General features: G+C 39.8%; 1 protein-coding gene across 1 annotated transcript in view; it reads right to left on the bottom strand.

The window, feature by feature from the left end:
- The window catches only part of LOC128699824 (condensin complex subunit 3), a gene marked incomplete at its 5' end in the record, with an annotated part of 69,478 nt that overhangs the window by 14,120 nt on the left and 37,613 nt on the right, over positions 1 to 17,745 (bottom strand). Inside the window, 2 exon segments of the mRNA XM_070086862.1 lie at positions 3,383 to 3,475; positions 15,267 to 15,746. Coding sequence (XP_069942963.1) covers positions 3,383 to 3,475; positions 15,267 to 15,746 — 573 coding nt within the window.

Raw genomic sequence — 17,745 nt, 5'->3', positions numbered from 1 at the left:
AACTCCTCCTCCTTTCTTCCTCCCTATCTTCCAGAAGCCAGCATTAGCCTTCAATAAAGGTATGTAATACTTACATAATTGTTAAAAAAATAATTTTTTCATAAAGATTTTTGTCTGGAACAGATTAATTGTATTTCCATTAATTCTCATGGGAAATATTAATTCGGTTTTTGACCATTTCGGTTATCGGCCGACCTTCTGGAACGGATTATAGCCGATAACCAGGGTCCACTGTATAAGAAGGGCAGAGTATATGGAGAGCAAAAGAAAGGTGAAGAGAGTGGTAAGAGAGTGCAAAAGAAGAGAAAATGATAGAGTGGGAGAGTCAGTGTCAAGAAATTTTGCTGAGAATAAGACAAATTTTGGAGATACACAAATTAAGAAAGCCTAGGCAATGAATAGATTTGTCACTTAAAAACAGAGTAGGGGAGTCAGCAAATTGGGGGCTGGAGGTATTGGGTAGATGGCAGGAATATTTTGAGGAACTTTTAAATGTTGATGAAGAAAGGGAGGCAGTAATTTCATGCAATGGCCAGGGAGGTATAACATCTTCTAGGAGTGAAGAAGAAGAGCAGGATGTGAGTGTGGGGGAGGTGTGTGAGGCAGTACGTGAATGAAAGGGGGTAAAGCAGCTGGAACTGACAGGATCATAACAGAAATGTTAAAAAAAGGAGAGGATATAGTGTTGGAGTGGTTGGTATTTTTGTTTAATAAATGTATGAAAGACAGGAAGGTACCTAAGGATTGGCAGAAAGCAAGTATAATTTCTTTATATAAAGGGAAGGGGGACAAAAGAGACTGTAAAAATTATAGGGGTATAAGTTTACCGAGTCAACTGCCCAGGGAGTTACTACCATCCTGCCAAGTGAGTGTAAAATGAAAGCCTGTAATTGTTTTACATGATGGTAGGACTACTGGTGGCTTTTTCTGTCTCATAAACATGCAAGATTTCAGGTACATCTTGCTACCTACACTTAGGTCACACTACACATGCATGTACAACCATATATATATACACACCCCTCTGGATTTTCTTCTATTTTCTTACTAGTTTTTGTACTTGTTTATTTCCTCTTATCTCCATAGGGATGTAGAACAGAATTCTTCCTCCATAAGCAATGTGTGTCCTGAGAGGCGACTAAAATGCCGGGAGCAAATGGATAGTAACCCTTTCCCCTGTATATATTCCTAAATGTAAAAGAAGATACTTTCATTTTTTCTCTTGGGCCACCCCGCCTCTATGGGATACGGCCAGTATGTTCAAAGAAAGAAGTTTACTGAGTATACCACATAAAGTGCATGGTAGGGTTATTATTGAAAGAATTAGAGGTAAGACTGACAGCAGGATTGCAGATGAGCAAGGAAGTTTTTAGAATGGGTAGGGGATGTGTAGATCAGATGTTTACATTGAAGCATATATGTGAACAGTATTTAGATAAAGTTAGGGAAGTTTTCATTGCATTTATAGATTTAGAAAAGGCATATGATAGAGTGGATAGGGGAGCAATGTGGCAGATGTTGCAAGTGTATGGAATAGGTGGTAAGTTACTAAATGTTGTAAAGAGATTTTATGAGGATAGTGAGGTTCAGGTTAGGATATGTAGGAGAGAGGGAGATTACTTCCCAGTAAAAGTATGTCTTAGACAGGGATGTGTAATGTCATTAATGCTGTTTAACATATTTATAGATGGAGTTGAAAAAGAAGTAAATGCAATGGTGTTGGGGAGAGAGCTGGGATTAAATTATGGGGAATCAAATACAAAATGAGAGTTGACACAGTTACTTTCTTCTGATAATACTATACTTTTGGGGGATTCTGAAGAAAAGTGGCAAGGCTAGTGGACAAGTTTGGGAGGGTGTGTAAAGGTAGAAAATTGAAAGTGAACATAGATAAGAGTAAGGTGATGAGGGTATCAAACAATTTAGATACAGAAAAATTGGATATGACACTGGAGGGAGAGAGTGGAAGTTTCATAGGTCTACCACCCATCAGACAGACCCACAACTTCATATCCTAGTGACAACAAATAAGGGTACATCTCTGACATCACCTTCCAGAACAGTGACACCCTATCCTCATCTGGAGTGGAGACATCCACAGTCTTAGTCACCAACAGATTAATGCCAGGCATGTTGGATCCTTCACTTTCTCAGCCCAATGATGCTCCTGCCACAATGAGCACTGCTGAAGGTGGACCAGGAACTCTTAATCCCCAGGTAACACTAGGCCAGGACTTACTGATGAAAGTCTGATAGGTACTGAGAATGATACACAAGTGCTGACCCTGGTATCATTGGACAATGGAATAACAGAAACTGTAGTGGCATCATCGGTGGCTTATTCATCCTCGCAGAAAACTTCTACCGAGGATCTTAATACCACTCCTTCAGCGTTCGTGACATTAGTGACAGAAAAACAGCCAGACACACGTGTTGTCTGCCACATCGGGCGAAGCGTCCACACCAACACAACTGTCTTCCATAGAAATTGAGAATGTTTGCAGGTTTTTGGGAGTTGACTTGTCAGCAGATGGGTTTATGAAGGATAAGGTTAACCATAGAATGAAGGAAAAAAGTTGAGTGGTGCACTGAGCTATTTGTGGAGACAAAGAATGTTATCCATGGAGGCAAAGAAGAGATTATACGAGAGTATAGTAGTACCAACACTCTTATATGGGTGTGAAGCATGGGTTGTAAATGCTGCAGCAAGGAGGCAGCTGGAGGCAGTGGAGATTTCATGCTGAAGTGTAATGTGTGGTGTATACATTATGCAGAGAATTCGTAGTATGGAAATTAGGAGGAGATGTGGAGTTGCTAAAATTTTGTATTAGTCAGAGGGCTGAAGAGGGGGTGTTGAGGTGGTTTGGTCATTTAGAGAGAATGGAACAAAGTAGAATGACTTGGAGAGCGTATAAATCTGTAGGGGAAGGAAGGTGGGGTAGGGGTTGTCCCCGAAAAGGTTAGGGAATGGGGGTAAAGGAGGTTTTCTGGGCAAGGGGCTTGGACTTCCAGTAAGGATGCATGAGTGTGTTAGATAGGAGTGAATGGAGATGAATGGTTTTTGGGACCTGACGAGCTGTTGGAGTGTGAGCAGGGTAATATTTTATGAAGAGATTCAGGGAAACTGGTTAGCTGGACTTGAGTCCTGGAAATGGGAAGTACAATGCCTGCACATTAAAGGAGGTGTTTGGGATACTGGCAGTTTGGAGGGAAGTCTAAGCTGTCATATCTGAGTGCCTCTGCAAAGACAGTGATTATGTATGATTGATGGTGAGTGTTGAATGATGATGAAAGTTTTTTTCTTTATTGGTTTTTCTTTCTTTTTGGGTCACCCTGCCTCAGTGGGAAACAGCAGTGTTAAAAAAAAAAATTAAGAACTGACCTTGAGGTCGGAGAATACTTCTTAGCTCTGCTTCTTCGCAGACCAGTGTCGGTACTAGCTGATCGACCAGTATTTGGGGTCTTGTCTGAGTCACTGCCGAAGATGAAAGATAAATCTTAGTTTCAATTAGCTGCTCTCCTCACTGTGTATGTGCACACTTAAGACACAAACACGCACAGACACATCGCATGCATGCACACATGCGTGTGCACATGCTATACATCCACCTACTGGTGCATGTACAGAACGTGCATGGTTGCTAAACTGTGAACGGTCATTAAAGTGAGTTTGACTGTAACAGTAATAGTGTTACACTTTCTGGTGTAATGCCCCTCCCTCTTCCCATATTTTTTAACATACTTGCCCTCTCCCACTGAGGTAAGGTGACCCGAAAAAGAGGAGACACTTTCATCATCATTCATTCCATCACCATCTTACTAAAGGCACACAGACATTACAGCTCATATGCCCCTCCAAACTGCAATATGTCCAATCCCTCCTTCAGAGCACAGGCACTGTACTTTCCACCTCCAGGACTCAAGTCTGGCTAACTGGTTGCCCTGAATTCCTTCCTATATGTCACCTTGCTCACACTCCAACAGCATGTCAAGTCATAAAAAATATTTGCTTCTATTCACTCATCTCTAACACATTCACACACGCTTGCTGGATGTCCAAGCCCCTCACACACACAAAAAAACTCCTTCCTCCAACCTTTCCTAGGATGACCCCTACCCTACTTTCCTTCTACTACAGATTTATACGAACACCAAATCATCCTATTTTGTTTCATGTTCTCTAAATGTCCAAACCACCTCTGGATTATGCTTTTAGTAATCCCGCACCTTCTTCTAATCTTCAAGCTACGAATTTTCTGCATAATATTCACACCACACACTGCCATCATGCATAACATCTCCACTGCTTCAGCCTTCTCCATGCTGTAACATGTAGTGTTTCCCAGCATGTCCCCAAATACAGGCATTTCAATAAAACTCTAATCTGCAATATTTCAAAGTTGAATTTTTGTCACTCTCATAAAGTGTCAAATACTACCATTGCCTTAAAAAATTCCCTGTGTGGAAAAAGACACTTATGTACAGCTCAGGACATTTATTAGAAGAAATGTTCTGACACGAGTGGCTTCTTCAGTCCTTAATATACAGGTAGAGGATGGTGTCATAAACAGCTGCAGCTTCCCACCAGAGCCTTAAATACACAGCTATCACTGCAATATTTACCCTTGAAGCAGATGGTGTCTCAGGTTATGTCAAGCCCATTCTGGTCTAACTCAAAGACATGTTGCATTTTTTCAGGTCTTGTACAGCACAATAATCACAAAAAGTAGAGAATATAAGTTTTTATTATTATTATCACACTGGCCGATTCCCACCAAGGCAGGGTGGCCCGAAAAAGAAAAACTTTCACCATCATTCACTCCATCACTGTCTTGCCAGAAGGGTGCTTTACACTACAGTTTTTAAACTGCAACATTAACACCCCTCCTTCAGAGTGCAGGCACTGTACTTCCCATCTCCAGGACTCAAGTCCGGCCTGCCGGTTTCCCTGAACCCCTTCATAAATGTTACTTTGCTCACACTCCAACAGCACGTCAAGTATTAAAAACCATTTGTCTCCATTCACTCCTATCAAACACGCTCACGCATGCCTGCTGGAAGTCCAAGCCCCTCGCACACAAAACCTCCTTTACCCCCTCTCTCCAACCTTTCCTTGGCCGACCCCTACCCCGCCTTCCTTCCACTACAGACTGATACACTCTTGAAGTCATTCTGTTTCGCTCCATTCTCTCTACATGTCCGAACCACCTCAACAACCCTTCCTCAGCCCTCTGGACAACAGTTTTGGTAATCCCGCACCTCCTCCTAACTTCCAAACTACGAATTCTCTGCATTATATTCACACCACACATTGCCCTCAGACATGACATCTCCACTGCCTCCAGCCTTCTCCTCGCTGCAACATTCATCACCCATGCTTCACACCCATATAAGAGCGTTGGTAAAACTATACTCTCATACATTCCCCTCTTTGCCTCCAAGGACAAAGTTCTTTGTCTCCACAGACTCCTAAGTGCACCACTCACTCTTTTCCCCTCATCAATTCTATGATTCACCTCATCTTTCATAGACCCATCCGCTGACACGTCCACTCCCAAATATCTGAATACATTCACCTCCTCCATACTCTCTCCCTCCAATCTGATATTCAATCTTTCATCACCTAATCTTTTTGTTATCCTCATAACCTTACTCTTTCCTATATTCACCTTTAATTTTCTTCTTTTGCACACCCTTCCAAATTCATCCACCAATCACTGCAACTTCTCTTCAGAATCTCCCAAGAGCACAGTGTCATCAGCAAAGAGCAGCTGTGACAACTCCCACTTTGTGTGTGATTCTTTATCTTTTAACTCCACGCCTCTTGCCAAGACCCTCGCATTTACTTCTCTTACAACCCCATCTATAAATATATTAAACAACCACGGTGACATCACACATCCTTGTCTAAGGCCTACTTTTACTGGGAAATAATTTCCCTCTTTCCTACATACTCTAACTTGAGCCTCACTATCCTCGTAAAAACTCTTCACTGCTTTCAGTAACCTACCTCCTACACAATACACTTGCAACATCTGCCACATTGCCCCCCTATCCACCCTGTCATACGCCTTTTCCAAATCCATAAATGCCACAAAGACCTCTTTAGCCTTATCTAAATACTGTTCACTTATATGTTTCACTGTAAACACCTGGTCCACACACCCCCTACCTTTCCTAAAGCCTCCTTGTTCATCTGCTATCCTATTCTCCGTCTTACTCTTAATTCTTTCAATAATAACTCTACCATACACTTTACCAGGTATACTCAGCAGACTTATCCCCCTATAATTTTTGCACTCTCTTTTATCCCCTTTACCTTTATACAAAGGAACTATGCATGCTCTCTGCCAATCCCTAGGTACCTTACCCTCTTCCATACATTTATTAAATAATTGCACCAACCACTCCAAAACTATATCCCCACCTGCTTTTAACATTTCTATCTTTATCCCATCAATCCCGGCTGCCTTACCCCCTTTCATTTTACCTACTGCCTCACGAACTTCCCCCACACTCACAACTGGCTCTTCCTCACTCCTACAAGATGTTATTCCTCCTTGTCCTATACACGAAATCACAGCTTCCCTATCTTCATCAACATTTAACAATTCCTCAAAATATTCCCTCCATCTTCCCAATACCTCTAACTCTCCATTTAATAACTCTCCTCTCCTATTTTTAACTGACAAATCCATTTGTTCTCTAGGCTTCCTTAACTTGTTAATCTCACTCCAAAACTTTTTCTTATTTTCAACAAAATTTGTTGATAACATCTCACCCACTCTCTCATTTGCTCTCTTTTTACATTGCTTCACCACTCTCTTAACTTCTCTCTTTTTCTCCATATACTCTTCCCTCCTTGCATCACTTCTACTTTGTAAAAACTTCTCATATGCTAACTTTTTCTCCCTTACTACTCTCTTTACATCATCATTCCACCAATCGCTCCTCTTCCCTCCCGCACCCACTTTCCTGTAACCACAAACTTCTGCTGAACACTTTAACACTACATTTTTAAACCTACCCCATACCTCTTCGATCCCATTGCCTATGCTCTCATTAGCCCATCTATCCTCCAATAGCTGTTTATATCTTACCCTAACTGCCTCCTCTTTTAGTTTATAAACCTTCACCTCTCTCTTCCCTGATGCTTCTATTCTCCTTGTATCCCATCTACCTTTTACTCTCAGTGTAGCTACAACTAGAAAGTGATCTGATATATCTGTGGCCCCTCTATAAACATGTACATCCTGAAGTCTACTCAACAGTCTTTTATCTACCAATACATAATCCAACAAACTACTGTCATTTCGCCCTACATCATATCTTGTATACTTATTTATCCTCTTTTTCTTAAAATATGTATTACCTATAACTAAACCCCTTTCTATACAAAGTTCAATCAAAGGGCTCCCATTATCATTTACACCTGGCACCCCAAACTTACCTACCACACCGTCTCTAAAAGTTTCTCCTACTTTAGCATTCAGGTCCCCTACCACAATTACTCTCTCACTTGGTTCAAAGGCTCCTATACATTCACTTAACATCTCCCAAAATCTCTCTCTCTCCTCTACATTCCTCTCTTCTCCAGGTGCATACACGCTTATTATGACCCACTTTTCGCATCCAACCTTTACTTTAATCCACATAATTCTTGAATTTACACATTCATATTCTCTTTTCTCCTTCCATAACTGATCATTTAACATTACTGCTACCCCTTCCTTTGCTCTAACTCTCTCAGATACTCCAGATTTAATCCCATTTATTTCCCCCCACTGAAACTCCCCTACCCCCTTCAGCTTTGTTTCGCTTAGGGCCAGGACATCCAACTTCTTTTCATTCATAACATCAGCAATCATCTGTTTCTTGTCATCCGCACTACATCCACGCACATTTAAGCATCCCAGTTTTATAAAGTTTTTCTTCTTCTCTTTTTCTTCTTCTCTTTTTTCTTCTTTCAGTCTTAAAATTTTCAATTTAAAACAATTAAATGTTATTAATTAATGGACAGCATTTTAACAAAGCAATCATTTTGAACAAGAATGGGAATACATTAAGAAAACATACCAGTACTTCTTGGAAAATTCTGCTATATAGGAAAGACAAGAATACTTAACAAATAAAGAATATACAGCAGTATAAATTACAGTAGACCATCGATTAACACGGGTTCCTTTACAGTGTTTTCTCCATTACACTATTGCAAAACTGTGATATATTTTCAACTAACACTTTGTAAAATTCAACTAACATGGTTTCCCTTCTAGACAGGGAAAAAATTTGAGCACCACTCCAGGTGGTGAGGTATTTTTCCTCTCTGTGTAGTGGGCTCTCAGGCAGCCAGTCAGTGGATCAGTCCATTGTTATTGTGGGGAGAGCTTAGCTTCCTTCCCTGCTACCCCAGTCAAAGTGTTCAGTACCTACACGACCCTTACGATAACCATATCTGTTTGTGAACTGACTGACTTGAATAACCTGACTCACCTACTGACTTGACTGACTGAATTGACTACCCTCCACCTCAGCCCAGTAGGGCCCCAGCATGCCTTGTTACTCCCTTCACAAAATCATGAACACACACCAGCAACCACAATTTAAGATAAGAAATATTATTTCTGTTGAATTTGTAGCCTTGAGCAATAGAAAAACATAATACATAATAACAATGAGCAACAATTACATTACAATTTTTATTTTTGCAAGATTTGGAGACCTAAAAAAAAATTTGTTTGGCTTTTTGGAAGTTCCCAGAAACATAACACTATTTTCCCATAAGTTCTTCAATTCGTTTAACATGCATTTATCTAACACTGTATTTTCAGGAACATAACTACCGTTGTAATTGATGGTCTACTGTACTAAAAAGGAGAGACTGAAAATAGCAAAGATGAGATAGAGTAAAATGAGTTATATGCTTACAGGTCCTCCATCACAAATCCGGCATCATTGGGACCTGTAGTGTTCTGGATTACTGAGTTTGCCGGATTACAGAGTGGTTAGGTTAGAATACACTTAATAAAATTAACCAACTTGATTTACACAAAGTTCATTGAACATCGGCAAACATCGAACATTTCCGCTACTTTGAGCTCAATTTCAAGGTACAGTGGTCCCCCGGTATATGATATTAATCCGTTCCTGAGAGCTCATCGTATGCCAAAATTATCGAAAGGCGAATTAATTTTCCCCATAAGAAATAATGGAAATCAAATTAATCCATGCAAGACACCGAAGAGTATGAAAAAAAAATTTTTTACCACATGAAATATTAAGTTTAATGCACACAAACTGAAGAAGACATGCACAGTTTGTAGTACTCTACTAACAATAGAATACATGACACTTACCTTTAATGAAGATCTGGTCATGACTGATGGGATGGGAGGAGGGGAGAGTGTCGAACTTACTGTTTAGAAGGGGAATCCCCTTCCATTATCACTTGAGGTAGCAAGTCCTTTTCCAGGGTTACTTCCCTTCTTCTTTTATTGCCACTAGGACCAGCTTGAGAGCCACTGGACCTCTGTCGCACAACGAATCTGTCCATAGAGCTCTGTACCTCCCGTTCCTTTACGATTTGTTTAAAATGGGCCACAACATCGTCATTGTAATAGTCACCAGCAAGGCTTGCAATAGCTGTGTTAGGGTGATTTTCATCCATAAAGGTTTGCAGTTCAACCCACTTTACACACATTTCCTTAATTTTTGAAGTAGGCACAATGGATTCCACAACTGGCATAGGCTTCTCAGGGTTAGCCCCAAACCCTTCAAAATCATTCTTAATTTCCATGCTAATTCTCACCCTTTTTACCACAGGGTTGGCACTAGAAGCTTTCTTGGGGCCCATGGTGACTTATTTTGCAGAAACAAGCACCAAAAACACTGTGATAATATGGAATGTACCGAATGTATGCTTAGATGCGAGCACACTGGCTGGCTTGTAAACACTGGCACGCACGGAGCAGTTCAGGCCACACGTGGACACGTCTCGGACGAATTGCGCGTGGCGGGGTTTTAACGAGTGGCGAGGCAAAATTTTTGCGTTAAAATGTATCGAATACCGGATTTGTCGGATACCGATGCCACGGAATACCGGGGGTCCACTGTACTTTTTGTCAAGAAAGCAATCAAAATCATGTCTATTTCTGTAATATATCTTCCATTCTATCAAATGAGACCAAAAAAACGAGAATACAACCATAAAAACCATGTGAAAATACAGTGGACCCCCGGTTAACGATTTTAATCCGTGCAAGAGGGCTCATCGTTATGCGAAATAATCGTTATGCGAATGAATTTTCCCCATAAGAAATAATGGAAATAAAATTAATCCGTGCAAGACGCCCAAAAGTATGAAAAAAATTTTTTTTTACCACATGAAATGTTAATTTTAATACACACAAACTGAAAAAGGCATGCACAATTAAATGACACTTACTTTTATTGAAGATCTGGTGATGATTGATGGGATGGGAGGAGGGGAGAGCATTATCTTCTTACTGTTTAGAAGGGGAATCCCCTTCCATTAGGACTTGAGGTAGCAAGTCCTTTTCTGGGGTTACTTCCCTTCTTCTTTTAGTGCCACTAGGACCAGCTTGAGAGTCACTGGACCTCTGTCGCACAACAAATCTGTCCATAGAGCTCTGTACCTCCCGTTCCTTCAAGACTTTCCTAAAATGGGCCATAACATTGTCATTGAAATAGTCACCAGCACGGCTTGCAACAGCTGTGTCAGGGTGATTTTCATCTATAAAGGTTTGCAGTTCAACCCACTGTGCACACATTTCCTTAATCTTTGAAGTAGGCACAATGGATTCCACAACTGGCATAGGCTTCTCAGGGTTAGCCCCAAACCCTTCAAAATCTTTCTTAATTTCCATACTAATTCTCACCCTTTTTACCACAGGGTTGGCACTAGAAGCTTTCTTGGGGCCCATGGTCACTTATTTTCCAGAAACAGCACCGAAAACACTGTAATAATACGAAATATTCCGAGTGTATGCTTGGATGTTACCGCGGAGGCTGGCTGGTAAACAATGGGACAGCCGGCACATGTGAGGGCACATTGGACGCTTCTCGGACGAAAATCGGTAAGCGGGTTTTTAATCGGTATGCGCGGCAAAAATTTTGCAATAAAAGTAATCGGTATGCGGAAAAATCGCTATGTGATGCCATCGTTATGCGGGGGTCCACTGTATACTGCAAAGAGGCGGCTAATGGCTGAGAAGTGTACTCCCTTATTTATCGTCCGTCTTTTTTATTTTTGTTGTACGTTAAGAAGCATCTTTCCATCATACATTGCCCAAGTTTCAATAAGACAGCCCAACAAACAACTGAGAAAAAAATATTTACCAAAAATCATATATAACAAGCCCAAGCTTGTTATCCTACACTGCTATGTATGATAAACTGTATTCGTGTATACCTGAATAAACTTACTTATTTACTTACTTCTAGTCTATCGACTGAGTACAAGAAACCGCCCATTCACTTATTTCAACTACCCAATATAGTGGTCAGAGATTGGCAATTTGGCCAATTTGACACAAATATCAACAGATGCCAATTTCAAAATAGGGTCCAGAATAAACAATGCAGACATTCCTGGCACTAAAATAACCATTTTCTCTGTTCATTAGCCATGGCTCCAGGCCCCTCTTATATTACTCTTGCTTTCCATTTGGAATTTTTTATTCGCAAAAAAATAGAAGATTTACTGTTATGCAGACTTCTGCATTATTGTAATAATTGTATAAATAATGTCAACCCATTCTTGACTCCATATTGGAATTTTGACTGGCAGGCAGACAGCTATTGGAAGGTGGCGTCATTTGTTTACTCTTGAGATTCACTAAAGAATAAAACATTTTCGCTAATGTGAGCGCAATTTCAAGGTACTTTTCATCATGAAAGCAATCAAAATCATATCTATTTCCATAATATATCTTTCATTCTATCAAATGAGACCAAAAAAACGAGAATATAACCATAAAAACCATACAAAAATATACCGCTAATGACTGAGAAGTGAACTCCTGATTTCTTTCATTTTTGGTGTACGTTAAGAAGTATTTTCCATCATACATTGCCCAAATTTCAATAAGATAATCCAACAAACAATTGAGAAAATAACAATAATAACAACAACAACAAAACAACAACAATAATAATAATAATAATAATAATAATAATACACAAATAACCCGCACATAAAAGACAGAAGCTTACGACGACGTTTCGGTCCGACTTGGACCATTGACTTTGTCAATGGTCCAAGTCGGACCGAAACGTCGTCGTAAGCTTCTGGCTTTTATGTGCGGGTTATTTGTGTATTATTATTATTATTATTATTATTGTTGTTGTTTTGTTGTTGTTGTTATTATTGTTATTTTCTCAATTGTGACTTTGTCAATGGTCCAAGTCGGACCGAAACGTCGTCGTAAGCTTCTGTCTTTTATGTGCGGGTTATTTGTGTATCGTTCCAGTCACGGTATTGTGCCTTTTTGTTATTTATTAATAATAATAATAATAATAATAATAATAATAATAATAATAATGCTGATGATACTGTGCTTATGGGAGATTCTAAAGAAAAATTGTAAAGGTTAGTGGATGAATTTGGGAGTGTATGTAAAGGTAGAAAGTTGAAAGTGAACATAGAAAAGAGTAAGGTGATGAGGGTATCAAATGATTTAGATAAAGAAAAATTGGATATCAAATTGGGGAGGAGGAGTATGGAAGAAGTGAATGTTTTCAGATATTTGGGAGTTGACGTGTCAGCAGATGGATTTATGAAGGATGAGGTTAATCATAGAATTGATGAAGGAAAAAAAGGTGAGTGGTGCATTGAGGTATATATGGAGGCAAAAAAATGTTATCTATGGAGGCAAAAAATGTTATCTATGGAGGCAAAGAAGGGAATGTATGAAAGTATAGTAGTACCAACGCTCTTATATGGGTGTGAAGCTTGGGTTGTAAATGCTGCAGCGAGGAGGCGGTTGGAGGCAGTGGAGACGTCCTGTCTAAGGGCAATGTGTGGTGTAAATATTATGCAGAAAATTCGGAGTGTGGAAATTAGGAGAAGGTGTGGAGTTAATAAAAGTATTAGTCAGAGGGCTGAAGAGGGTTTGTTGAGGTAGTTTGGTCATTTAGAGAGAATGGATCAAAGTAGAATGACACGGAGAGCGTATAAATCTGTAGGGGAAGGAAGGCGGGGCAGGGGTCATCCTCGAAAAGGTTGGAGGGAGGGAATAAAGGTGGTGTTGTGGGCATGAGGTTTGGACTTCCAGCAAGCGTGCGTGAGCGTGTTAGATAGGAGTGAATGGAGATGAATGGTATTTGGGACCTGACGAGCTGTTGGAGTGTGAGCAGGGTAATATTTAGTGAAGGGATTCAGGGAAACCAGTTATTTTATATAACCGGACTCGAGTCCTGGAAATGGGAAGTACAATGTCTGCACTCTAAACTGTTGTATTCTGGGCACCTCTGCAAAAGCAGTGATTATGTGTGAGTGAGGTGAAAGTGTTGAATGATGATGAAAGTATTTTCTTTCTTTTTGGGTCACCTTGCCTCGGTAGGAGATGGCCGACTTGTTGAAAAAAAAAAATAATAATATCTTTATTTACTGCACGTACATGTACAATGTATACAGGCCTAGCTGACATCAGTGACATACTACTATATAGAAAGCTGCTTGTTATGCAGAGCATTTCAAGCAAATTAGGTCAGTGCCCCAGGATAACACCCATACCAGTCGGCTAACACCCAGGTTCCCATTTGCTGATGGGTGAACATAGACAACAGGTGTAAAGAAACATGCCCAATGTTTCTACTCTGGCTGGGAATCAAATATTTACCAAAAATCATATATGGCTAACCCAAGCCAGGTACTAGAAATAAGCCACACTGTCTGACTTTTTTATGGTTATCCTAGGTTCTCTACACATATGCTATGTGTGATAATCTATATAGAGAAAATAACTTTTTTGTTTCAGGGTTATGGTGCAGTACGAATGTTTATCACAGTTAGCCCTGTGCTATACTCCGTTTTCTCTAATATAAGCCCACAAGACAGGGATAGGAGAATGGTATTAGTATACCACATCCTCTTCATACCTCTGTCGAACTGCTTGGTATTATGCCAAATATTATTCATTCTGGAGTATTTGACACATTTTATGTTATTTATATTGTTTATTATGTCATATTAGATCAATTGTGATAGGCAATAAGCTGTAGTGTTGATATTAGCGTAATAATAAAGCATATTCTCCTGCATAAATTGTAATATTTAGTGAAGGGATTCAGGGAAACCGGTTATTTTCATATAGTCGGACTTGAGTCCTGGAAATGGGAAGTACAATGCCTGCACTTTAAAGGAGGGGTTTGGGATATTGGCAGTTTGGAGGGATATGTTGTGTATCTTTATATGTGTATGCTTCTAAACTGTTGTATTCTGAGCACCTCTGCAAAAACAGTGATAATGTGCGAGTGTGGTGAAAGTGTTGAATGATGATGAAAGTATTTTCTTTTTGGGGATTTTCTTTCTTTTTTTTTGGGTCACCCTGCCTCGGTGGGAGACGGCCGACTTGTTGAAAAAAAAAAAAAAAAAATTCTCCTGCATCACGAGACTGAGCTCATGGCAACCGACAGTGGCTTCAAAGCCACCTTATCTTCAATGGATAATGTACTGTGTAGGTGCTTTACACAACAAGAAGCATTTCTTTTATTCATTGGAACCATGGCTAGGGTTAAAAGTAAGCAGGTTATAACAAATGGAGAAAAAGAAATTAGAATGACTTATGCAGCAAGTAGCGCCACCAAATAGTACCAGCAGGTTGGTGTGGCGACCCTGGAAATTTGAAATTATGCTAGCCAAAATTAGTGCCGAATAACTGAAGGAACCGAATAACTGATTGCCGGATTTGTGATGGTGGACCTGTATTGCATAATAGTATTAGGAATGACTCATGAAATCATAATGACACGATTGCAAACAAACCACGGTACGGGTGGGAGTTTGTCACGGCCATACTGGAGGGAGATTCATCTGTAAAGCTTGCATCTGTGGTCATAGTGGTGGTCTATGCTAATCTCCTATGGTGTATAAATATAAATAGTTGGATGAACCTTACTGTAACCAGCTGGCCCAGTGGCTTACATGCTGACCTGGAGTTTTAAGACTCATTTGCTGTGAGTTCAATCCCCACCAGTACCATGGTTTGATATCAGGAATTTTTAAATACAAAACAGGATTTTACCTTGCTGTAGAAGATTCAATTCTTGCAGACCTGCGAACAGGTGTAGCATCATCACTTGGGGTTGAAACTCGAGATCTTGATCGTGTTTTCTTTGGAGACAGTGATGACTGAGATGACAGTTCTGTATTCTTGGCATTTACTCGTGCTTTTTTACCAGCTATCTGATGCAGAATTTCCCCACTTGAAGATGACTCTGAAGTATCTTCTACTGAAACTCTATCTTCAGAAGTATTTGAAGATGTCTTGGCATTTTTCCTACTTCTCAAAGAATGCAACTTTTTATCAGAAGCAGAAGCCATTTGAACAGGGGTTGTGAATGAATTACTGTTCGTTTCTTTTGATGGTGGAGTAAGGTATACAGATTCGCTGGATCTCTCCAGATATTGTTGGCTAGTTTCCGCTGAAGGAGATGGTTGAATGTTGTCAGATGACTGTGATGATGAACGAGTCTCTCGCTTTGGACACCCTCGTGACACACTGCTAAAGTAAGATATTTAAGCATAAGTGAGTGATGACAAAAATACCAGATAATGAGGAGACAGTATCATAAAAAATAAACACTCAGGCTACTGAGGAACTGGAGGAGATTCACACTCAGTTTTAAATGTTGATGTACTAAATTGTATGAGAGTAATGTGTGGCGTGAATATTATGCAAAGAATTCGGAAAGGTTACTAAGTTGGTCTGGGCATATAGAGGATGGAGAGGGCTAGCATGATGAAGAGAGTGTATAAATCAGGGATGCAAGGTGGGAGAGATAGGGGTCATCCCAGGAACAACTGGAGGGAAGGGATAAAATAAGACTTAGAGTTTTAGGTCCTGGAGCATCAGCAGGCCCATGTGAGCATGTTTGACAAAGGTGAACAGACACAAGTGACTTTTAATGGATTTACTGTTGGAATGTGAGCAAGATAACTTTAATGAAGGAACTGAGAAAAAACAGCTAACTACACTTCAATCCTGGAGGTAAGAGAGCTAGAGATGTTACAATAATGGTTAATGTTTTCTTCTTTGGGGTCACCCTGCCTTGGCAGGAGACAATTGCCAGACTAATGTTTATGTTTGGAGGGTTATCTGAATCATGATGTCCTCGCACATTCTCTCAAGACAGCAGTAAAATATATTATCCAAAAACAACTAAAATTAAATAAAAATCCACACTGCTCTATAATAATGTATGAAACAAAAACCCACCACACATACACCAAGTGATTATATATGAAAGAGAAATGTATCTGATTAAACAACAATAAAAAATATAAATAAATCTGAAGATCTTTCAAAAAAGAAACAAGAATCTTCACTTGACAAAATTATACCACACCAGCTCCAAACTACCATACACCTAATTTCAATGAATTTGGTTAAGTACATCTACAAAAAAGTATTAATTCAGAAAATCAATTTGAATGATGTGTGTCTGTCATAGTGATGCATGGGGGAGGTGTTAGATAGGGTAAGAAAGGACCTTAGAGATGACTATAAACCACTTTAATTATTGAACTTATTTAAAGAAGTGCAGTTAACCATAATATTTCCATTATTTTGGTACTGTTTTCAACATTATTCTGTGATGGGTCAGCTATAAGAGTTGCCCACTCTTTTATCTGGGCATTTTTCAATTGCCTGTTAGACTATGACTTATGGATAACTATCACATGGATAACTGAGCACCCACTGCATATATGCAATGCAGTCTTTAATAAATAGTAGAATAAGATAGCACATGAACAAGGAGGCTTTAGGAAGGGTAGAGGGTGTGTAGACCAAGTGTTTACAGTGAAATATATAGGTGAACAGAATTTAGGTAAGGGTAAAGAGGATTTTGTGGCATTTATGGATTTGGAAAAGGCATATGACAGGGTGGATAAGGGGGCAATGTGGCAGATGTTGCAAATGTATGAAAAAAGAGGTAGGTTCTTGAAAGCAGTGAAAAATTTCTATGAGGATAGTGAGGCTTAGCTTAGAGTTTCCAGGAGAGAGGGAGATTATTTCCCAGTAAAAATAAGCCTTAGACAAGGATGTGTGAGGTCACCATGGTTATTCAATATATTTATAGATGCGGTTGTATGAGAAGTGAATGCTCGGGTGTTGGCAAGAGGTGTGGGGTTAAAAGGCAAAGAATCTAACACAAAGTGGGAGTTGTCACAGTTGCTCTTTGCTGATGACACTGTGCTTTTGGGAGATTCTGAAGATAAATAACAAAAAAGGCACAATACCATGACTGGAACGATACACATAAAAGAGAGAAGCTTACGACGACGTTTCGGTCCGACTTGGACCATTGACAAAGTCACACTAACCAGAGGTGGAGCAGGACGGCTATATATAGGCAGGAAGAGGTGGTGGTGGTAGTAGTAGTAGTAGTAATACAAGAGTTGTATATAATACCAACAAGATGAAATTAAGACACATGCACAACACCCGGGCATCCCTATCATAGACGTTTCGCCATCCAGCCAGCCACTGGATGGCGAAA

The sequence above is a fragment of the Cherax quadricarinatus genome, chromosome 20 (assembly GCF_038502225.1).
Source record: "Cherax quadricarinatus isolate ZL_2023a chromosome 20, ASM3850222v1, whole genome shotgun sequence".
NCBI lineage: Eukaryota > Metazoa > Arthropoda > Malacostraca > Decapoda > Parastacidae > Cherax > Cherax quadricarinatus.
Note: the sequence above shows the minus strand (reverse complement) of the source record. Positions and strands in the feature narration are given on the sequence as shown.